The sequence below is a fragment of the Diceros bicornis genome, chromosome 6 (assembly GCF_020826845.1).
Source record: "Diceros bicornis minor isolate mBicDic1 chromosome 6, mDicBic1.mat.cur, whole genome shotgun sequence".
In the NCBI taxonomy this organism is placed as follows: Eukaryota; Metazoa; Chordata; class Mammalia; order Perissodactyla; family Rhinocerotidae; genus Diceros; species Diceros bicornis.
In genome coordinates, this window is record NC_080745.1 from 69622613 (window position 1) to 69647373 (window position 24761).

Below are 24761 nucleotides of genomic sequence, written 5' to 3' on the forward strand. Positions count from 1 at the left end.
TCATAATGCAAGGCTGATGTAGATACTTAGTAGATACTAATGGAGTCAAATCTCCAAGAGTAGTGTGTCAGTCTCTTGGGCATCGTCATTTACAAAGAATAACTTCATTCTGAGTATAGAGCAACTGATGACAATAGCCTCTTCCCTCCAGTACCCACGCTGTCTGCCTTGTCAGCTTTGGAAATCAGAACAAGGTAAGGCTCAGTTCACTGCAGTTTGATATCACTTCTAGTGTGGTTTCTTGCCCATACCACCATGGATTTCCAATCCATACCATTGATATGTACTGGTTGTTTTCAGTGTCTCTGACAAGTGACAAACGTTTTGTCCCTTTTTGTGCCGGTATTGACTTTTGGTCATCCAGTCGCCTGTTGTGGGACTTTTAGCTGGTGCTTCTATAGAGTCTGTTTCTATAAATTAGGGCTCCTTTCCTTCCAGGTGCCCAAGACTCCTTGCTATACCTGCTCTGCATGTTGAAAGGGAGCCAGTGGTCTCCCTGGCAGGATGAGCAGCTACGTGCCTTTCCAATTATTTCCTTCTCAGGCAAGCCCTGTCACACTTAGTAGTCTGGTCAACCTTCTGCTCTTCTGAGACTCTCCTTCACCCATTCTGATAAGGACTTAGGGTTTTCTCCTGTGGCAAATTTATGCCTCCCTCTAGCACCTGTTCCCTCCTCCCTTTCTGCAACACTCCTAACCGACAAATTCATTTCATTGTTTAGCTACATCTACTCCTTGTCCATAAATTACTTCTCCCTGGCTCACTCAAGCCCTTCTATTTTATTCACAGACCATTTTTGGGATCTTGTTCTTAATTATTCCGGCTGTTCACCAACTGGGCTTCCTCTCTGTCCTTTTTCACGGACTCTGGTGTAATCTCCTTTCTTCTCTCCACTTTTGTTTTCTTATCATTGTTTTACACATGTGTAACTGTCAAATCAGTTCAGTTTTATAAGCCCACAGTTCCTCTCAACTGCAGCATTTCTCCCAAATAGCTATAGAAGAAAAGAAAAAAAGCTCTTCTCAGTATTCTTCAGCCACCAACCATTTCATCATCAAGCAATTACTGAGATTCCACTGTGTGCAACCCCCTGGGTTAGGGGTGAGCAGTGGTGTTGGTGAGTGCACACAGGGTATTGAATACTAGAATTACATTTTATAGTAAATATGGAACCATTAAGGTTTTTGTGCTGCAAAATGACTTTGTGCTCATAGCTATGCCTTAGGAAGGTAGATCTGACACCATGCTGAACCCTGGACTGAGGAGGAGGATGTTTGGAGGTGGAGAAACAAGCGAGGGGAGAATTACAGCAGCCCAGGCAGCCAGTCAGGCTGCCTGTCACGTTGAACTTGGGTTGTTCAGAAGGAGACAGAAGGACCAATGCAAGACATATTTCTGAGGCACAGTTAACAGAACTTGGCAGTGGTTAGAGGTGAGGGAGCAGAGAATAGTCATGATGATTCTAATGTTTGGTACCTGGGAGAGTTGTAGGGTTTGGTCCCATTGCAGAAGAGGGGAATGGAAGAGGAGAAGAAGGGAGAAAGAGGGGGAAGACAAATAGGCGCAGGAGTGTTCTGGTGGGGGAAGTGATGGGCTTGGTTTTAGCATTCTAGAATTGCAATAGCAATGGTTCATTGCACAGCATTTGGAAATGTGGCACCAGAGCTCACAGGAGAGGCTGGAGCAGGATAAGTTTTGGGAGTCCTCCAAATAGAAGTGGGAGGTGAACCTGCAGAGCAGTCATATGCATATTAAAAGGCAACTAACATTGCAGACAGCAGGTGTGGAACCTCAGTGTGGTATGGACAGGCCATGAGGGCTGTGGACACTCAGGTGGATGGAGCACCATGGACAGGAGCTGTCAGGGAGGACTTTCTCAAAGAGGTGGGCTTTCCTCTGCACCCCTCCTCTGCCATCATGTCATTTATTATTTATTTTTTTCCACTCTTTTCCATCCCTTTCCATATCTAGACGCTGTTTTCATTTGCGTTAATACTCTTCAACCTCAGTGTTTTCCTTTTTTTCTGTTTTTTATTAGTCTGGACGTGGAGGATAGAGTGCAGAGGAAATAAAAACATCAGGTGCAAACTTGTGCCTTGTTTCTTTAAGGCAGTGAGTGATTGCCTCTCTTTGCAAAGTGTGCTGGGCAGCAGAGATGGAATCAGAAATTCATACTTATTTCTCACTTACACTTGTGTTAGTGGGAAACCTGCGTGCACTTTGCTTTCCTAAGAACTCTTGTATACTCTGTGTCTTCTTAACTTGTCTGGAAAACTGGTTGCTCCAGCATCTCTCAGCCCTCGTTCTCTTTTCCTGTCTGTTTCTCTCTATCTGTGTCTCAGTCATGTGCTAGAATAGAAAAGTGAGTCCAGCTTCCTCAGATGGTCTCATCAACTGTTCTCATTCCCACTATATTGAGTTGTGGCTTCGTTGGCAAGGAAGGGACTCCCTCTGCTCTCTGCATGCGTGCCTCCATGCCTGTACACGCTTACACACATGTTGGATGGAGGGAGAGTTTGGGATGCTCTCTCTGCCTGCTAGCTTTGCCAAGGCCATTGAATTAAGCAGACAATTTCCTCTCACTTTGTCTCTCTGTAAATTTCCCAACCATATGGTATGAGGAGAGTTCTTGGATTATAAATAAACAACACTGCTCATAAATCTCAGGGTTTTTGTTTTTCCCTCCAATGGGAATAAATAGAAACCATAGATTTGTAACTTCAGAAAAATGTGTTGGAGAAGAAGATAATGTCTCTCTCTCTCTCTCTATGTATATAAATATTTTCCCCAATCTCTCCTTATGCAGAGTCTCTTTTTACTGCAAGTCATCTATCTGGCTGGGTTCCATTTATTTTTCATTGCTGCCATTTTCCAACCTGGAGGTAAACTGTTGCTTTAGGCAACATGAGTATAGCCACATGGGCCTGGCCAGAGTGCCCTGACCAGATGGGTTTGGTGCATCTTTTCCCCTGCTGGAGATGTCAGTTCCCCTAGTTACAGGACACTTGCTTTCTTATTGGTCTTGTGGTGAAGAAAGTGAAGTGGTGGATGCTTCCCATCCTCTTCTGGAAGAAGCCCAGCTTGGGCATCATGCATGTTGGCCCGTTGGGTAAGCTGCAGCTTGGCCACTCTTAAACTGAAGATCTTTCTGAGGCACGAAGAATCACAACGTTTGGCAGCCCCTTTGTTTGCTTTCTCACTACTAAAGCTACAGTGAATCAGATGGGCATGCCAGCCACCAAGGACGATGCCACAATAGTATCCTGAGACCGGAGTGGTTCAGGCAAGGGGCAGCTCAAGGAAGGAATAGCTCAAAGTGTGAGTGCATATTTTGGTCTAGGAGGAAAGCTGAACGTTGGTGCTGGTAGGTCAGCAAGAGGTAGTGGGAGCCCATGGTGGGGAGGGGGCAAGTAGGCAGGGGCCAAGGGTAGGGGTCAGCAGACTGTGGCCTACAGGCCAAATCCAACCTACCTACTGTTTTTTTATACTCTGTGTGCTAAGAATAGCTTTCACATTTTTAAATGGTTGAAAAACAAATCAAAAGAATACTACATTGTGACACCATAGAAATAAGAGGAATTCAAATTTTAGTGTCCATAAATAAAGTTTTATTAGAACTTACCCATGATTATTTTTTTATGTATTGTCTATGACTGTTTTTGTGCTACAATGACAGAGTTGATTAGCTGCAACAGAGACCATATGCCCCACAAAGCCCAAAATATTTGCTGTCTGGCCCTGTATGGAAAAAGTTTACTGTCCCCTGGCCTAGGGTACCAGGAATTATGATTGGAATTATGGAGAGCAAGTTTAGAGGAGGCAATAGGTTTAAAACTAGGCTCTGAATTCTAGCATGCTTGGTTCATTCTGTTGGGTGCTACCTATACAACGAGGTTGATCAGGGGCAGGTCGGCTCATTTACCATGCAGACCTGAGACAAATATCCATCCTCTGAGGATGTCAAAGCAATGACACCTCCAGGTTTATTGGGCTTTGGGAGATGAGGGTTTACTCTTTCAGACAGAGTTTGTCCAAGTGATAAAGATCTGTGGATCCATCATATTTTACTCTCCATCCTAGATCCTGTCCTCATCAAAACAGTTTTCAAAAAAAAAAAATTCACATGAAGGAATTGAACATTTAACACCTTGCCCAGGGTTTTGCCTTTTCTGACAAAAATCTCAGTGAATGCATTTTGCTTAACCCAAAAATGTGAATATCTAAACATGAAATTTGAGGCACTGGGCAGATGTTGAGGAACATTTTTGGGATGGGGAGACTCCTTACATCACAACACATCCAGTCATTCATGTCAGTTCTACTAAAATCTGTAAGATTCTTCAAAAAGCAATTCATAGATAGTTGAAGTTATTAATTTACTTTTCTTTAAGGGAAAGGTACTTTTCAGTCTGAAAAGCTGTATTAAATTCCAAGATTTTAATTTCTTTGGTACTGTTCCCCTACAACCAACTTAATGACTCTCTCATCCATTTTATAATTTGGTAAACTATGGGATGATAGAGTAATTTTAGGGGTCAGTGGTAGAAGCCAGAGAGGAAACTCCATTTCATCTTTCCCTTGTGAATGCAAAGCAGTCTTCCTTTGCAGGTTAAGCAATTATTGGGTGGTCCTGGGAATGGAATGCTTTGAGCAAGTCCTGCTCTGGTCCCTGTGAGTTGGAATGAGTTGCCTGTGGAAGTCCTACTCATGCCTGCCAGCCAGCCTTTGAGAAGATATGCCTAGATATCCGTAGCCCATCCCAACTTCTCACACTCATGTAGTCCAGCTCATTCATTCTAGTGGAGGTGGAAAACAGAGGGCTAATTCCCCTTGGTTGCATATCTGTTTCCTTAGCACCATTGAGAAGCTGATTTAGGACTGGGTTATGGTGGACTCTCGTTAAAGCATCTGCCAGCCTTTCTGGCTCAGAGAAGTGTTTTATGAGATCCAGCACAGGATCTGGAGACGGTCGAGAATTCCGAAATCAAATAGACCTGGTTCCAAACACCCACCTTGCCGCTTACCAGATATGTGAACTTTAGCAAGTCACTTGGCCTCTCTGAGCCTAGTTTGTTTCTTTTTTTTTTTTAATGAACATTTTTTTTAGGGTGGTGAAATGTACATAACGTAAAATTTACCATTTTAACCACTTTTAAGGGTATAATTCAGTGGCATTAAGTATATTCACAGTGTTGTCCAGCCATCACCACTATCCGTTTCAAGAACTTATGTAAATTTTAGAGTAGAGAGTTTTAAACTACATGAGTGATCAAATTTGTTAAACACTTTTATTATTTATTAATTTGTTTAGTTTTTGGTGAGAACACTTAAGTTCTACTTTCTTAGCAACTTTCCGTTGTACAATGCAATGTTATCAGCTATAACCACTATATGAAAATACACTAGATCCTCAGATTTTGTTCATCTTATAACTGACAGTTTGTACCCTTTTACTAGCCTCTCTCTATTTTCCCCCCTCCAGCTCCTGGTGACTACAATTCTACTCTCTGTTTTTTTGAGTTTGACTTTTAAAAATTTTTTTAGATTCCACATATAAGTGATGCCATGAGGTATTCGTCTTTCTCTGTCTGGCTTATTTGACTTAGCAGACTGCCCTCCGTGTATACCCATGTTGTCACAAATGGAAGGATTTCTTTTTTGATGCTGAATAATATTCAATTGTGTATATATATACCACATTTTCTTTATCCATTCATCTGCTGACAGACACTTAGGTTGTTTCCATGTCTTGGCTATTGTGAATAATGCTGCAGTGAACACAGGGGTGCAGATATCTCTTTGACGTAGTGATTCTGTTTCCTTTGGGTAAGTACCCAGATGTGGGATTGCTGGATCATATGGTAGTTCTATTTTTAATTTTTTGAGGAACCTGCTTACTGTATTACATAGTGTCTATAACAGTTTACATTCCCACCAACAGTGCATCAGGGCTCCCTTTTCTCTACATCCTCGCCACCACTTGTTGTCTCTTGTCTTTTTGATAACAGACATCCTAGCAGGTGTGATGTCATATCTCATTGTGGTTTTGATTGGCATTTCCCTGATGGTTAGTGATGTTGAGCACCTCTTCACGTACTTCTTAGCTATTTGTAGGTCTGCTTTGGAAAAATGTCTATTCAGATCCATTGCCCATTTTTTAATTGGGCTATTTATTTTTTGTTATTGAGTTGTATGAGTTCCTTGTGTATTTTGGATAGTAACCCCTTATCAGATCCATGGTTTGCAGATATTTTCTCCCATTCTATGGGTTGCCTTTTATTTTGTTGATGGTTTCCTTTGCTGTTCAGAAGCTTTTTAGTTTGACGTAGTCCTACTTGTTTATTTTGCTTTTGTTGCCTTTGCTTTTGGTATCAAATCCAAAAAATCATTGCTAAGACCCATATCAAGGGGCTTACTCCCTCTGTTTTCTTCTATGAGTTTTAGGGTTTCAGGTCTTATGTTCAAGTCTTTAATCCGTTTTCAGCTTATTTTTGTGTGTGGTGTAAGATAGGGGTCCAATTTCATTCTTTTGCATGTGGATATCCATTTTTTCTAGCACGATTTATTGAAGAGACTATCTTTCGCCCCATTGTATATTCTTGATTCATTTGTTGAAAATTAGTTGACCATATATGCATGGGTTTATTTCTGGACTCTATTCTATTCCATTGATGTCTGTCTGTTTTTATGCCAGTATCGTACTGTTTTGGTTACTATAGCTTTTTAATATAGTTTGAAATCAAGAACTGTGATGCCTCCAGCTTTGTTTTTCTTTTTCAGTATTGCTTTGGCTACTCAAGGTCTTGTGTGATTCTATACGGATTTTGGGATTGTTTTTTCTATTTCTGTGTAAAAGGCTGTTGGAATTTTGATAGGGATTACATTAAGTCTATAGATCTCTTTGGGTAGTATGGACATTTTAACAAAAGTAATTCTTCCAATTCACGAACACAGAATATCTTTTCATTTATATGTGTCCTCTTCAATATCTTATGGTTTTCAATGTATAGATCTTTCACCTCCTTGGTTAAATTTGTTCTTAAATATTTTATTCTTTTTGATGCAGTTGTGAATGGGATTGTTTTCTTAATTTCTTTCTCTGATAGTTCATTGTTGCTTTATAGAAGCAAAACCAATTTTTTTATGTTGACTTTGTATCCTGCAACTTTACTGAAATCATTTATTAGTTCTAATAATGTTTTGGTGGAGTCTTTAGGGTTTTCTATATATAAGATCATGTCATCTTCAAACAGACACAATTTTACTTCTTCATTTCTGATTTGGATGCCTTGTATTTCTCCTTCTTGCCTTATTGCTCTGGCTAAGACTTCCAGTACTGTGTTGAATAAGAGTGGTAAGAGTGACCACCGCTGTCTTGTTCCTGATCTTAGAGGAGAAGTTTTCAGCTTTCACCATTGAGTAATAATCAGTAACATCATATATGGTCTTTATTATCTTGAGATACATTCTTTCTATGCCCAATTTGGTGAGAGCCTTTTTTTTTTTTTATCATGAAATGATGTTGAAAGATCCTATTTTCTTAATTCGAAATATTGGGACAAAAGTAAAAATACCTATCTTACTGTAAAGGCCCAACACATTGTTCGTTTGTTTTCTTTTTAATGTGATGTTTTGGGCATCTAAAATAGTGTCAGGCAAGTCATAGGCATTGCATAAATACTTGGCAAATGAATAGGTAATCCATCAATTATATTCCTTTTCTTTTGGTGGGTAGGATGTGTTTCTAGGTGTCTCAAGTAAGATCAGAATCTCCTTGGGAGCAAGAAGTCATTAGCTGCTCAGTCTTTTATGTATGAGACAAAATAGTAATTTCAAAATTCTGCAACTTCAACATTATGTTCCTGTGGCAGAGACTGATTAAATATTCACCAAACCTGTTTCATCATCATCTAGGACAAATAACTAGACTACATCTTTCATTTAGATATAGCCATATTACTGAATTCTGGCCCATAGAAAGAGGTTAGAAGTGATGAATGCCACTTCCATACCTGATCAAAACACTTTTCATATCATTCTCCAAACTTACTTCTCTCAATAAACTGAGAATTTCTAAGATATAGAAGATAGCAGAACCCTGATATGAAAGGAGCATGGGTCTCTGAGTTACTGCGCTGAGCAGAGCCCATTCCTGTCCCTCACCACCCTGCTGGTCCATATTGGATTATGATGTGAGTGAGAAATACACTAACATACTTTATGTTAAGTCACTGAAATGGTGGTGGTATTTGCTATTGCAGTTAGCTACCTCAATGCATACAATCTCTGCAATGCATATATCCAGCCCTCCTACTCCTACATTCACTTTGTTCTCTAGCCAGAATGTCTATTTACTATTCCCAAGATATACTGTGTTTTTCCAGCATCTAGCATAGTGCCCTTCACACCATAGGCACTCAGTAAACATCTGTTGATTGATTTCTGGGTCAAAGAATGAAACAGCAGCCTCCTATAAATTGCAAGCATGTTTTATGTTAGGCAGATCTGATATTTCAGAGGAAATATGCATTTAGGTGTGATTCTCTACCACAGGATTTAATACACAGCTCCTAAACAGAGAGTTTAGTTTACCTGGAACATTAAACCTAACATTAAATTTACACACACTCTTTCAGGGAGATTCCTGCCATATAGAAGGAAAATCCAGCCATATAGAGTTCTAGAAGTGTTAGAGTAGCTTTGCAGATAAAAGTTCCACCCAGGAGAGAGGGTTCCAGGCCAGGATATATGAACTAGCAGTGAATGTCAGGGACCCGAAGAAATGGAGTATCCATGCCAGGTTTTCTCATCGCCTGCAAATGCTTAAAATAGAAACAGCCTATCTTTCTCCCGTTTTTAGAAAACCTTGCCTAACTTTTCTTTCATGTTCTTGCACCTCTGATGAATTGCATGGCCAATGTTGAAAATCCAGAAAATGACAACTACTTAGCTTTCTGCTGCTTACACAAAGTAGGTCAGGAAATGGAGGGGAAGTGAATTACCCCCCTAGACAGAGGTTGTACAAGAGCAGAGAACTGTAGTTGAACAAAGTCATTTTCTTACATCCATCGAATATGTTGGACCTCTTGCCATCTTCTTAATGCTTACATTCATAATAGAAGGCATTTGTTGAGTGTTATATGTCAGTCTCTTTGCCCATCTGTCAGCTGCTGGAAGAGAAATGGTGGCCTTGTATGGAGGTCACCACTTTCCTATATCTGGAATGGCCACTAACTGGCTAGTATGGGGCACAAAAGCCTGATCCTTTGCCTTAGGATGGGTCAAGTCTGTAGTGAGAATTATGCGCCAGAGCCCCCTTGTGGATCAGGCTTTACGTGGAACCACGTCCTTGCTTGTCGGCTTCCTCTTCCCTATCTTCCCTCCCTCTCTTCCATTAGGTTTTGCCTAAAAATACTCCCTCAATAATTTCAAGCTTCTAAATCACAGACTCAAGGCTCTGATTGTAGGGAGCTCAGCCTAGAATGTTTTATTTTTTCCTCAAAGTCAGTTTATAATCTGCACCGGAGGTGTTGGCTTCACCCTTGTTTTTGTCAATAGTAACACTATTCTCTTAGGTACTTAGGCTTCACCTCTTCCTCTCCTCCATCTCTGCTCCATGTCCAGTAAACAGATTCTGCTTCTTTTCTGCATCCCTCTTTCATTTCTTACAACCTGCTGTCATCAGGCTAGTGAGGTGGATTCCTGATAAATCTTTCTACCTCCAGGAGGTTGTGCTTCAGCAACCTGTCATATACATCACCAATGGATTAGTCTTTCCAAACAGGCTTCTATCATGTCCTACCCTATTCAAGATCTTTTGGAGCCCCCATTGCAAGTAAGATAAAGTTTAAGCTCTATAGAAGATATTTAAGATGCCCCATATAGTCTTATTCTTTATCTAAACTTACCCCCTTTTATACCTGTGTAAGAACATTTCTTTCAGGCCTGGCCCATCTTCACAAGATATTCTGAAAATATTTGAATATTTCAGGTTCCAAGTTTTCGGACAAGCTCTTTGTCTTCCTTTGGCCTCCCAATATTCCACCTTTTCCTTAAAGCTTACCTCTTCCATGAAGTCTTCCTTCCTTTACTCTGAGCTCCTCTAGCACTAATAAATGTCATTGTCTTCATCATTGTCGTCATCATCATCATCATCATGTTAGTAATGGCCACCTTTTGTTAAGAACCTGTAATATGCCTGACATTGTGGTAAATGCTTTATGTGCATCTCCTTATTGGGTTCTCATTGAGTTCTCAAACAGCCCTGTGAGGTACTTAGCTTAGTTTTGCTTATTTTATAGATGAGAAAACTGAAGTTCAAAGAGGTTAAGTAACCTTCCCAAGATCAAGATTACATAGTTAGTAAGAGGTGGGGAGCCACGCCTTGAAACCACCATATCTCTGACTCCAAAACTTGTGTGCTTAACCACACTGCTGTCCTATTGCATTTGGTCTAACTGTTTCCTACTCATTTATACATTTGTTTATTTAAAATAGTGATTGAGTGCCAGGGAGTCTACACTACGGACTTACTAGGTAGACTGTGTCCTCACAGAGTTTTATTAATTGCATCCTTGAGCCCCTTTTCTAATTGCCATCCCCCTCTGCAAGCTTCACCCTCTCCTCTAATCTCTCCAGGAGAGGACTATATCAAAATTTCACTTATGTGCTATGTTATTTTGCCCATCATTTCCTTGTGGTTCAAGTGTTGGGTTTAAAATGACATTTCATCCCTTGGCCTTTAGGACTCACTTATATTCAGCTTTCTAGTTATTTGATGAGAGATTGTCTTATCTACCCAAGACCATATGATTCTTTCAGACAGCATTCCCCTAGGTGCCTATATTAGGTGACCCTAGGCTGATAGACCTTTGGGAAGCTGGACACTTGTTCCAGGGACATGCCCTAGCTCAGGAAGTTTTTGCAGGACCTCAGTGGCCCTCAGTGATGACAGATTTGCATGCTTTGAGCATAAATATGCATTTTGGAAGCAACCAGAAGCCATTTGGAGCTTGATCAGATGCACAGAAGGTTGGAGATGGCAGGGACTTGTGAGATTGTTGATTTCAACCCTTTCATTTTGCAAAGATGGAGAGTAATCAAACTGTGAAGCATTGTTTTTGGTTGGAAACAAAGAGTGTCTGTAACAACAAGATTCTGGAAACCCAATAGACTAGAACTTACGGGGCTTGCTGAGTGCTTAAGTTTGGGCCACTGGAGACAGTTCATAGCATCACGTTGCTGCCAGTGCTGGTGTTTGTTAATGGGCTGAGAGACATTCTGTTCCCAAGCAGGGCTCTGGCTCCTTTCAGCACCTCAACTTGCCCAATTGAACACTACCTTTCCCCCAGGGGAACAACCCATCTCAGGAAGGGTGCTGAGTTCCAGTGACTCAGAGAAGACGTGGACCTGAGGAATGTCTGTGTATGTTGATGGAAGTGTGCTTTGGGGGCCTGGCTCTCACCTGGATTGGCAGTGAATGTCTTTTGGTAAAAACGACTATCTTCTCTTTCCAGTGATACTTTTGGCCTGAACTTCTGCAGCCTCTATGTTCCAAAGACTCCAGATCCAGGTGCCTGGGATAAAATATTTTTCTGTTCACTAGATTGCTTTGATTATAGGATGTGCCTGTCTTCGTTTCATGAACTCATTCTTGTTTTCCAGGGAGTAAGTAGGGAATGGTGGTAAGATGCTGTTAGGAAGGAATGAAAGTGTATCAAGGAACTAAGCTGGTTCTTGCACTGTAGATTTTCTCATTGGGTCCTCCCAACAACCCTCCCTGGCTGCAATTATTATGCCTATATTATAGATGAGGAAACTGAGGCCCAGAAAGATAAGACAATGTGCTCAGTGTCATGTTGCTAGTAAGTGTGAGAGTGGGAATTCTAGCCTAATTTTGACTCCAAACACTCTCCTTTAAAATACCTGTAATGTCTCCTAGTAGGAAAGGCCTTTGGAGATCCCCGGAAAGGATGAGTCAGTGACACCCCTACCACGTGATACTTTGTAAAGCAGATACTCAATTACCACGGCTTAAATAGCTAGCCAAGTGTTGAAATAGAGTGCGTGGGATTTGGAATCGGTTGACCTGGGTTCAAGTTCCAACATTGTCATTTACTCAGTCACTTAACCTCTCTCAGTCTCCATTTCTCAGTCTCTCAGTCTCATTTTTATGACAAAGATAAAATGCCTATGTCAAAGGGTCATTGTGACAACTAAACAGAATATTTCTAGAGAAAGTGTTTTGTGTAAAGCCCTATGCAAATATTAGTTACTTAACTGCCACAGTGATTTAGGGTGGCTCTCTTCTGAGAAATCAATTACTGAGCCCAAGTGTGTGCCAGAGGCTTGATCCCTGACCTCAAGAAGCTTATAGTTTTGGTGGGAGCAAGTGACTATGAAAATCAGAGGAGGTAAGCCAAATTGTGCTACAGCGATATGAAAGCAGCAGAGACTAAGAAAAAGGAAAGATCACTGGAGGGCAGGGTAGATGAGAAGGCTTTACACAGGAGGCTGGAGCTGAACTTTCAAAGTTCTGGTGAAGAAGAACGTTTGAAATGAGGGGACATGTACAAGACATCCATAGCTTTTAATGAAAAATGCTCTTTGTAAGTTTCAGTCCTCTTGTGACCCAGTAGTCGTTTGGCTTGGAGAAGCAGTGATCCAGGAACCCCTGGGGGATGTCCATGACCCTTTCAGGGGATCAATGAAGTCAAAACTATTTTCTAATAAGTAATAAAATGTCATTTGCCATTTTTTTTCTAATTTTCTGTGAGTGTACAATGGAGTTTTCTATAAGCCACATGACATACGTGATATCATAACAGATTAAATGAAGAAATAGATGAGAATCTAACTTTCATTAAGCTAGATACTGAACAGCTTTGCAAAAAACTGTAAAACAGTGCCGCCCTTTCTCACTAAATTGCTTTTGTTTTGGAAACTATAGTTGTTTTTCATAAAATTATGTTATTTATGTGTTATTGTTATTTTAAAATGAATTAATAAATACTGTAAAATTTCCTCAGATGTAATTTCTAATATGTTATGTATTGATAGATATAGCATGTGAATTAAATCTCTTAGAATCCTCAATAATTTTTAAAAGCATGAAGAAGTCCTGTGTCATAAAAGTTTGAGAACCACTGTTCAAGGCATGGTATTCTGGTGTGAAGATGCAGTTAAGGTCTCACATATTTTTATAATGCTTTGGTGCCAAGGTATATGTCCTTTTGGTATCTTAGAACACCCGTGTCCGGAAACTTCAAAATGATAATGCCCAATGTTGGCAAATATGCAGTGAAACCGGTATTCTCATATAGTGTTAGTAGAAGTGCAAATTGACCAGAGTATTTCTGTATGGCAGTTTATAACAAAAGCCTTAATGATAATTTTTACCCTTTGAACTAATAATTGCACTTATGTGAATTTATTCTAAGGAAACAAAGATGCATACAAAGATTTATGTACAAGAATACACACTAACTTTACTTAATGTAAAAATCTGGCCAGAAACTGACCAACTGGCCGAGAAGAGAATTAAATTATGATACATTTATACATTGGAATGTTTTAAGGCTTGTGAAATGATTTTTTGAAGAATGTTTAACATGGGGAAATGCTTAAAATATTATGTTAAGTGAAAAAATAGGACACCTAACTGTGTACAAAAAATGACCCCAAATTTTGTAAACACACACACGCACACAGAGTAGGGAAGAAACACCGCAAAATGTTAACTGAGGTTTTCTCTGTATGGTATGGTTACAATTAATGTCTCTATTGCACATTATTCTTTTCTATATTTTATGATATTTCTAACACAAACTTTTAGTAATTTTATTTTTTAAAAATACCCTAGAGTATGGCATTCCTTTTATCTAAGGCTATGGGAACCAATCTGCTGAGGCAGACCACGTCACCTGGGCTTCAACTGAGTGCTGCCTTAGGTCTTGGAGGGGCATTTCTCTAAAGGCCATAGTGATGGTTTAAGGAATACTCTGTGACTTGAGAATAAACCCAACTTCGAGCTAATTGCTTTTTCTTACTTAGCCTTTCAAAAGTAAGCTGAAATAAATTGCGATTCATTTTCATGCCCTACAGCTCTGGTCTATTGTCAAGAGCCTTTGGAGTGTGGAATGTGGTGTCCAACAGAGCAATTGTTTAAATAATGTTATACAACTGGCACAGAGCAGGGAGCATAGAAATCAATGTATATTTCTTTAAAGGAAGAGGTAAATGAGACTTCAGATTTCTGGGCCCATAGGAGATGGGGTGACTGTGGTATAAGAACCTTAAATAGGAGAGCTGCAATTGACTCCATGGTATCTGGGAATTTCCTCTTCTTTCCTGGGTTGAGAGATGTCAGGTGTTGGAAGACATTAGTCTTCTTTCTTCCCTGAGTGACCAGTAGGGTAACTGATAGAACCAGCGCTGCATGAAGGAGCATCTGCTTTGTTGTTAGTCTCTCACAGCAGAACGTTTTCACAATCAGAAAGGAATCTGTCTGAATGTGACTATTTCAGTCCCTGGAACACACTGACTCAGTTTGACTATCTACCCTGCATGGTATTATTCAGCATGCTTTAGGGGTTAAAAGAGACATCCAAGCTAGTTTCTCTATCTCAGAGAACTTATTCTGTCTGGGGAAAGAAACCCTGTGCACAAAAAGTTAAATAATGACATAAAACAACAGCAGAAGAGAAGAGAAGAGACGTATGTCCCCAGAGAGCAGGTACAATGCTCCGTGAGACTGACACAGATGCTGCGTGCTGGGAAACCAGAGGTAGGAGAGATGAGAGGCTTCATGGAGGAGGATAGCAGCAAAAGGAGACGCTATCTTCTCTGCAGGGCTGACTGCTCTTGGGAGGGATAGGCTTTCTTGAATTGATAAAATAGTTAATTAACGCATTGGGTGCCTACCATGTGCAAGGCATTGTGCTTATCCCTGAGAAGAAAAGATTTACAAATGAATGGGACACAGAATTTAGCTTCTCTAGAGTAGGGAGATGGTCTGAAGGCTCGCCATCAGTTCGCATTTCTCCATTAGGCAGCTACACATTTTATCCTGGGGGTTTCTGAATGTGCACAAACAGATATAATTGCGTGCGTGCCATAGGAACCCAACGGGCTGCATGTAATTTTAAAGGGAAATGGTAAACACCTACTCCCCAGACAGAGATGCTTTGCTAAAACTGTCCAGAACCTTCTAGTTTGTGCCTCATTATTTTTTTCCCCAGGAAAACTTAGTGAAAAAAGTTGAATTTGTTTTCTCTAGACTTTAATTTGCAAGTGTTGGCCACCTGCTGGAGGCTATCTCTGATTATGTGGAGCAACCCCCGCCATCTTCCCATGTGCCTTTTGGCTTACCGCTGATATGGTGGGAATGAGATGGCGTTCGTCTGTCCACTAGTGGTTATTTAACTACAGCTCAGCTGCTGTTTGCTCAGAAACGTATGGGACAATTTCTCCTCCAATGATTACATTATTATTCTACCATGGGGTCTCCCAAACTGACAGTGAAGTGAACTCCATGATATTAGGGCTATTTAAGCTTCACAGTAATCCTAGAAAGGCAGTATTTCTATTCCCATTGAGCAGATATGAAACATGAGACTTATGTAATTAGCCTGAGGTTCCAGATTTGAAACCAAATCTGCCCGACTCTGAAATGAATCCTCTTATGATTATGTTGAGACTGTGTTTTTGAATGCGAATGCTTATCTATAGTAGAGTTCCTCTACAGATGTGTTAGTTTACTGATCTGCATTGTAACTGCTCAGTAACAAACCACTTTATTGCTATTATTTTTAACTACACGAGTGATACATGCATACATTTTTGTTTTAAAACATTGCAGCATTAGCAATGAACTCAAATCTCTATAGCCAACCCACCCCACTCCAGTCCCCTACTCAGAGGTCACTTCTGTTACCAATTATTTGCATTTTCCTCTAGAATTTTTAAAATGCACTTGTGTATACACATGTAAACCTGATGGAAATATATTGTTTTGTTTTGTCTGGGTGTACTGTTTGTGTATTTAATATATTATCATTCAGTAGCCTTTTTCCTTTGTAATATGTCTTAGAGACTTTTCCAGGTCAACAATCTTGATATCTACTTTATTCTTTAATGCTGTTATGTAGTATATGTGTGTATGTGCATGCTTATGTGTCTTTGTATTAAATGCACTATATTTTATTTAGCCGTTCCCCTAATGATTGTCATTCCATTATGTTTGTATGAACAAAGGTGCAGTGAGTTATGGGATATCATACCTTCTTGGGAGATCTGCTCGTGTTCTTTCTTTTCTCTGGGGAGCTTCTTTCCTCCCCTCACCTGTATGACACAAACAGGCCTCTTGGCTGATAGGTTGAGGTCTTTTGGCATTTGAATCCTCAGAATAACAACCCAACAACCCTATTGTCTGAACTGAGGTTCTTCATTGAGAACTGAAGTGCTCACGTAGTGAGAAAGAAAGACCAAGGATCTGAATGTTTGGCCAATCACGCTCACTCCAACCTTCCCTCCTAGACCTGTACTGGGATGGTGCTGCTGTTGGGTCTATATCTTATTTGATATAAACCATGAATCCTGCGTGACTGGTCTCCAGAGCCAGCTAACCTCCAATTTTCTGCATTTGGAACCCAGTAATGGCTCTCCTTCAAAAAGCTGGCCCAGGAGGGCACAGAGATGAATTAATTATCCTGCATCATTGTGCCTCCCTTTGTGAGACTAGATAATGTAGCTGAGGAGTCAGATAACAAGAAGAGGTCACTGAGAGCTTTGTGAGCTTCTGCCTTGGCATCAGCCTGCCTGTGGATTTTCTGAAGCAGAGGGTGGGACTAATACCCACTTGGAGAATGAGCTATTTAAATCACTTGCTTTTGGCTTGAAGTCTGAAATTAGTTATCTGGCTGGTTATTTGTGGTCAGGCTGGGCTTCTGCCATTTCAAAGACACAAATTAATGTGGCTTTGGGCACTGGCCCTAAGATGAGGAGTGGAACAGGCCAGAGGGGTGCATCAATAGTTTTCCCATTTCCATCATAAAGACTCTCCGGGCAGCCATTGGTCTGGAGCTGTACTGTGGAAACACCTGACCCTGACCTTGGATTGAACTGTGATTCACCACACACTGGAGCCCCTAGTTGCCTGTGGTCTTTGATCGTTGACCATCCTCATTGTAGCTCAGTGGAATGCACTTAGGGGGAATGGCTGGTGGGGGCTTCCCAAGGCCTGGAACTTGGAAGCATAGTTTTGTCTTTTGATCCGCCAGGCAACGGGCCGTATTGTACTTTCATGGTGGCAGTTGGAAACATTGGCCAAAAATTATTTAATGATTAATTGGGCATCCACATGCTTCAACCCCCATTAAGGGTAATGAGCATGAATCAAGGAAAAGAAAACAAGGTGATGGCTTTGAGGAAAATGCAATCTGGAGTATTCATAACAATGACAGCCATAAGCATTTATGGCACAAGAGCTTTTATTAGATGCTAGGTTAGGTATCTTACTACTCTTTGCTGGGTCTTCACAATGACAACCTCATTGTTGAGCTGAGGTTCAGAGAAGTGAAGAGCTCACACAGCTGGTTCTTCTGGCTCTGAGTCTGGTTGTCTTTGCACTGCTCTCATCTTTCTTGTTTTCTCTAATTAGAGCTGTGCTTTTAGAGATGCAAAAGACATTTCATTCATTATTTTTCTTTTAAGGAGCTTTTAGCAACTGCTGAAAAGAGAAAAAGCACATATACATATTCAGAGCATAAATAGGGATCTCCTAGCTGCTGTTGATATACGTGCAGAGGAGGCTGTGGGCTGAAGTTGTAGGAAGAGTCTCTACGATGTGATTAGTACTGGAGCTGGGAGTCAAAAAGAAGAAAATCTGGACAATTGCCATCCATAAGCTCATTGAGAGAATGGGAAATGGGACGTAAACTGGGCAGATTACGAAGGCCTGAATGCCAGGCCTAGGCAGGCATTTTGACCTGATAAGACAGCCAGCAGGGAAGGGTGAGTGAGGGCATCAGTGACCCTGGCAGGAATCTTGGAAGTTGTCTTTGAGACAAAAGCAGTGGTGAGGAGAGTAGGGGCTGATGCTGAATCAGCTAGAGCAGTGGCCATCAAATTATACACTGCCTGCTTTTGTAAATATGGTTTATTGTAGCACGGCCACACCCACACCCATTCATTTATGAATTGTGTTTGGCTTTTCTGTGAACTACAAGGGCAGAGGTGAATAGTTGTGACAGAGATTGGCAAAACCTAAAATGTTTACTATCTGGCCCTTTTACAGAAAAAAGGTTGCTAACTTGAGCTAGAGCTACTCATAAGTGTCCAGAAAGAGGAATCAAAGCCCAGTGCCTGGCATGTGGTAGATGCCATAATAGGTCATAGACAGATATATGTTGAGAAATGAGCAAAACAAAATAAAATTGCTAACAGGAAGAGGAAACTCTCATGACTGTGGTTGTTTGCTAATTTTAGATTATATCACAGAGAAAGGAGTCCACTGAGGAGAAGAGAGGCTGATAAGAGAATCAGAGAGAAAAGACTGGTGGTTTCCCAGTTCCTTAGTTTCACAGAACTCAGGGGCAGGTATTGGAGAGGGAAGGAGGAGGGGGTTGAGGAGCACAGGGGGAGAGCAGGAGAAGGTGGCTGCTGAATAAGGAAAGCGGTGTGCCCACCCCAATCCTGAACATCTAGTGGGCCTGGTGAGAACTGGCAGAGTGCCTTCCAGAGTCCTGTCCCCTCTGGCAGGAACGGGGCATTGGGAACGGGGATGTTGAGCTCCAGCTCAGCTCTACCGGGAAGCTGGCTTGGCTGCATTGGCTGAAAGTTTTTCTTTTCTGTTCTTTTACTTTTAAAATAGCAGCCCATATGCTTGTTGCCACCAGCCTCTCCCCCAGAAGCTCACTAGAGGAGAGATATTTACTGGGTGGATGAAAGTATACCACATTCACAACTCGGCTCTGGAAATTGTCATTGAGAGGGTGGTTCTGGGGAATAGCCAGGGTATGGCAGGTTAGGCTGGGGTGGTCCTCCCGGAAGGTACCAGCCCTCTCGGGGCTCTTCTGATGGACTTATCAGGATGAGACAAGAGCTCATAAATAGTTGAATGGCTCAGACTGGGAGTCAGGTTCTGGCATGGACTCATCCACCTCTGGGAGGTTGAAGAGGGAGGACATCCAGTCTGCCAGTCAGCATCGGGCACCTGGGGAGTAGTGTGAGTGGTCAGCAGCTGGGAGGTGCAGCCAGACAACAAGCAGGTCCCTGGGCAGGTGGTGGAGCCACGCAGCAGGTGACCTAGAGTGATGCAAATGGGAAAACCAGGGACAGCGCTCCTGAGGCCAGGATTCAGGGCCCAAGCTGCTGACTGGGTTCAGAGGCTCTGGAATTCTGGACTTGGAGCCAGAGAGAGTTCAGAGAGACTGGTCAGGAGCTACGGACTCAGGCCCTGGGAATAAAGAGGGGCCCAGTTGCTAAAGCTGCAGACTAAGGGAGTATCTTGTGGAAGGTACAGCCTCCTTGGAGAAGATTTTGTCAATAACCAGCAAAGTAGAAGTTATGCATAGAGTATGAAGCAGTAATTGCATATCAAGATGTCTCCCCACAAAAACTTTTCTTTATAAATGCACAAGAAGTCATGTATAAGAATGTTCATTGAAACATTGTCCACTATAGCAATTTTAAAGAAAAAAAACAAAAATGTTTATCAGTGGTTGAAAGGATAAATAGACAGTGGTTTATTCATAGGCTACAATGCTCTACAGCAAAATGAATGAATTATGCCTAAGTGTGTCGACATGGATAAATCCTCAAAACTAAATGTTGAGCAAAACAAGCGAGCTGCGGAACACATATCCTGTATGATAACATTTATATAAATGTAAAAACACTCAAAAATATTATATGTTGTTTAGGAACACAAATTCTTGTTAAATCTAGTGGTGGGCACGTGATTGGCATCCCATTGGGTTTTTCTCTGTGCTAGAAAATAATTCATAGAAAATACAGAAAGAAAAGAACAAGAGAGAGGGAGATACACATGTGTGAGCACACACGCAACAGTGGAATAACCTGCTGGAATGGGGTAACCTGAGCCAGGGCACAGAAGCGGAAGCCCTGTGGCCGTGCACCTCTCATGTGTTGCCTTCCAGGTTAGCTGTGTGATCTGAGCAATTCAAAATGGTAACAGGCATAGGGCCAGGCCCTTGGTGCGTGCTCGATGCATGTATGTGATGTTTCCAGTTTTTGGGACATTTCAGTGTTAGAAGCCTAGTGTCAAAATTTGAGAGGCTAGCTTTAAAATAAGGGATATGAGCCTGTTTCCCCTAAGTGACCCCACTTGCAGGTGTCTAGAGTTGCAAGGTGGAGGATGGTCTGCTTTCTTGTAAAAGGGAGTTCTGCAGGCACAGCTGTCTTTGGCAATGGGGCTGAGGCCTCTCTGCCTGCTGTCCCTTGCCCAGGCAGAGGGGGCACACAGAACTCTGTAGTCAATGTGGTATGCAGCGTTCATGCTGGAAAGGACAGAGTCCAGGCACCTTTGGTCCCACAGGCTCACTGGCTCCTTGAAGTGTCTTCAGTGAAGGAGACTTGTTTCTGTCAGCCTGAATGAGCAGAAACTGCCTGAGGCATGAAGGAAGCTGAAATGTGGAGGATCCTTTGTTGGGAAGTCCCCACTCTCAGCAGCCACTTTTGGAAAACAGCAAAGTCAGTGTGAGTGTGTTGTGCAGCTTGCAGAAAGAGAGACTGTGTGTGATGCTAAGCACGCTGCCTTTGATGAGGGTTATTTGGATTCTGGAACGAAGTTTGTTGTGACATCAGTCATGCAGGGACCCCTGAAAATTTAGCTCTTATAATTAAGATGTTAGCTATATATAGTATGAGGAAAAATTACTAGTTGGAATCAAAACAGCTTAACATTTTGTTGGTGGGATAATAAGATTTAAGGTCCAGAAGGGGCCTTATGATTATCATCTGAGTTAAACCTCTTGTGCTGATGATGGGATGGGGCTTGACAAAGATTCTCTTCTTGACCAAACTCTAGTCAGGATCCTCTGAGCTGTTTTTCAACTAGGCCCTGTCCTTGGGCACGTCCTCAAGATCCCAATTTTAGCAAGAATCCTGCTAAGTCAGTTTAGCCATACCCCCCTCCCGCCCCCACCAGTAGCCAGTATGTTATCATCCTCAAAATCTGATCAAATTCCTCATCCCCCACCGTGCCCCAGGGGATGTCAATCACCCTGGCCTGCCTTCAGCAAGAATCCTGTCAGGTCAGTTAGCAATGATTTACCCTACCCTCTTAGTCATGTTCCATCCCTGACTCCCACCCTTCTCTGTGGCTGTAAATTCTCACTTTTCCTTGTTAAATTGAGGGTTGAGCCCAGTCTCTCTCCCGTACTGCAAAACCCCATTGCAGCAGTCCCTGTACCTATCACCATAGTCCCGAATGATGTCTGCCTCACCATTTAACAAGTGTCAGAATAATTGTTTCTTTAGCAGGCTTAGAGAATTGGCTTGTCCAGGGTAACACTTTGAGTACATTTCAAAATCACTTCTAGAGTCTAGATTTCCAGATTCCAAGTTCAATGTTCTTTACCTATACTGTGCTGTCTTTATGCCTTTAAGAGTACAGAATCAAGAAGTAATTCATTCTATAAAATGTTTTATTTGGATTAATAAAAGTATGCAACTGGCAGTCTCCAGCAATTATGGTCTGTCTCCTCCGCTGCTCTGGGTAGAATAGGAGCTCAGGGCGATTGGTCACTTAACCTTAATGGTAGTGTGAGTGAACTATGGATGCTTCCCTGGCACCAGATGCTGCTAGACCTTGCCAGCATCCAGAGGGTCATGGGTGTTTTCTCGGTGTGGCTGTGTGTTGAGTTGCCACTAGATGTTGGTCAAGAACTTGTGAGTGGGTTTGGACAATCTCATTCATTCTCGCAAATAAAGACAAAGCAAAATGATACAAACATCAGTACACTGAGCACTTGTTTTGTACCAGGTATGGTGCAAGATATTAGCGCTGCTATAAGAAATGGTTCTTGTCTTTAGGGAATTAGAGTCAAGGGAGAGGTCCCAGAATAGAAATAGATGACCAAAACAATAGTGTAAATGCTAAAATAGAACTCTGTACAATGTGGTGTGAGAACACAAAGGAAATTGTGATTGATTTCCCATTGAGAAAGTTGGAAGGAAGGTGATATTGGAGTTGGGTGTTGAAGGTTCGAGAGAAATTCACCAAGCGGAGGAAGCAGGGGATGGATAGTTCAAGCAAAGGAAATGATATGTGCAGCAATGGAGGGCAATGAAAATGCAACATATTCGGGAAAGTTTAGTGAGGCTGGAGAGAAAGGGGATCAGGTGGTTGGAAATGGGTCTAGTAAGGGAGGTTGATGCCAGGTTTTATAAGACTAAGCTTGGAAGGTACAGCTTCACTGTGTGCAGGCGGTGGGTAATTACTACCAGGGGTTGAGGTGGAGAGATCTGGGTGGTGGAAATATAACCTGATGACAGCATGAGGGATGATGGGAAGGGGAGAAGGTTGAAGGAGAGCATCCAATTGGGGAATTGTTGCAAAAATGATGACGCATGAGCCACAGCATTGGAATGAGGATGGAAAGACCAGGTGTCCAAGTTATTTAGGAGATAGAATTACCAAGATTTGGAGACTAAGCTGGGTTCAAGAGATAAAAGCGAGGAGAAAGATTGGGAATGATTCCCAGTGCGCATGGTAGACAGGAAACAGAAGATAAGAAGTCAGTTTTTGGGGGACTGAATATTAAAATTAGCATAACTGATGACCATGTGGGTAGCCTAGGGAAGAGTTTGGAATAGTGACACTTGTTTGTTCAGTAAATGTCTTGAGTGTGCACGATGTGTAAAGCCTGGTTCTATACATTTTTGGGAAAGGAGAAGTGAACACCCTTTTTATTTTTATTTATTTTTTTAACATTTCAGTACACCTATATCCTGTGAGGAGGTTTCCCATGTGTTATATTTTTGCATCCTCACAAACGCCTTGTGAGATTAAATTATTCCCATTTTTCAGATTAGAAACTTGAGGCTCCCGCAGGTTAAGAAACTTGCACATGGTCATGCAACCAGAGGGTTGCAGAACTAAGAATGAAACATTTTGCAAAGCCCAAAGTTCCTGTTCTTTCCTCTCACCATAGTGTTCTCTGAAGTTCCTTGTCCTTGAGGAGCTTACATTGTGGTTGGAGAAACCGAACATAAGGAAGCACATCATGACAATATCGAAGAGTTAAAAAGAGGCATGTACAGTGTGCCTTGGGCATATAATGGATGGGGAAGTTTGTTCCGGTGCAGAGGAGAGATGAGCGGCGATTGGGAAGAAGGCTGGCGAAGCCTTACAAAGGTGAGGGTAGATATTTAAGCTGGGCCTGGGACATGGAATTTGCCAGGTTGGATGAGGGTGGGGATAATTCTTAAAGGTCATCACATAGTTTGGCTACTAGGCTTGTAAAGCTAAGCTGTGGGCTACGGCAGAAGCAGATTAGAGTTAGAGAATGGGTAAAGGCTTCCAGAAAAGGCAGAGGCAGGTAGTTACGAGGGGAGGCACACAGCCAGAGTTGGGAGCTGAGATTTGAGGCCGAATGAATGCAACTATGAGGTCAGTTGACCATGGAGAAATAAACCGACTACTGTGACTTTCTAAAGCTGAAGTGGAAGAAGTTTCGTGAATCTAGCCAAGGAAGGTGATGACAGAAAGAGGGGATGAAAACCTGGTGATACTGGTGGTTTGAAAAGGGAATGAGGTGTGTGTGGAGTGTGGGTGGGGAAGCGAGGTGAAAGGTGGCGGGGAGGTTGGCTGCTTGAATCTCGCTGTTTGGCACCCGCTCTTCCTCCTCCACCATGGAAAGGCAGATGGAGGGAAAGGAGCCTGTGGGTTGGCCTCCCTTTGTTCTCTGAGTCCTGACTTGTGGTTTCGATGTAAGATCAGAGCCCTGGAAATTAGGCCCGAAGGACAAGCAGGTACCATCAGGGTAACTGGAATGATGAACTATTGGCAGCACTTCAATGTCATTGGCTTTTCACCCTGACACACCACTGCTCCTGTGTAAAACATCAGACCCTCTGCCTGGTGCGGCCTGATTTGGCCTTTGGACCCCACAAGCTCTTAGATGCCGGGCCCCCTGGCTTCAGGCTCAATGGAGGGAGCATGAAGCTGATTGCACCCCAGTGACCTCAGGAGATGGTCGGTCTGGGCCCTCTCCCTGTGGCCTCCTCGCTCGGCTCCCCTCCACAGCACCGCGCAGAGAAGCAGAGGGCTGAGCACTGGAGGAAGGCAGTCTCCAGCAGCTCCTTCCATCGCACAGCTTCACGAAGGGCAGAGAAGTATGTCTCTGAGAAAGGCCAGGAGCACAGGGGAGCGAGCTCAGGTAGTAAGCAGACGCATTAGTCTAATTGCTCTTCTAAAATTAATGGGGCCTTTTATCTCTGAAGAACACTTTTAAGCACTCATGTGATTTGGGAACAGAAGTGCGGGTCAGAGGGGAGCCTGGCTCCCCTTTAGACACAATCCCTCATTTGGTAAAACACTCTCTCCCTTCCTTTCTTTCTCTCTTACCTGCAGATCAACGGATTATGGCACCACCTATGAAAAGCTGAATGACAAAGTGGGTTTGAAGACTGTCCTCAGTTACCTCTACGTCAATCCCACCAACAAAAAGAAGGTAAGAGGAGGGGTCAGTGGGTCCCAAGCACTCCCTGCAGGGTAGCAGGGCTGCCTGGGGCCA

At 42.3% G+C, this 24761-nt stretch overlaps 1 protein-coding gene across 1 annotated transcript in view; it reads left to right on the plus strand.

The window, feature by feature from the left end:
• SORCS3 (sortilin related VPS10 domain containing receptor 3) overlaps positions 1-24761 on the plus strand; it is a 405148-nt gene that overhangs the window by 69216 nt on the left and 311171 nt on the right. The window contains exon 3 of the mRNA XM_058544381.1: positions 24599-24698. Within this exon, the coding sequence (XP_058400364.1) occupies positions 24599-24698 (100 nt within the window). The remainder of the gene's footprint in view (positions 1-24598; positions 24699-24761) is intronic.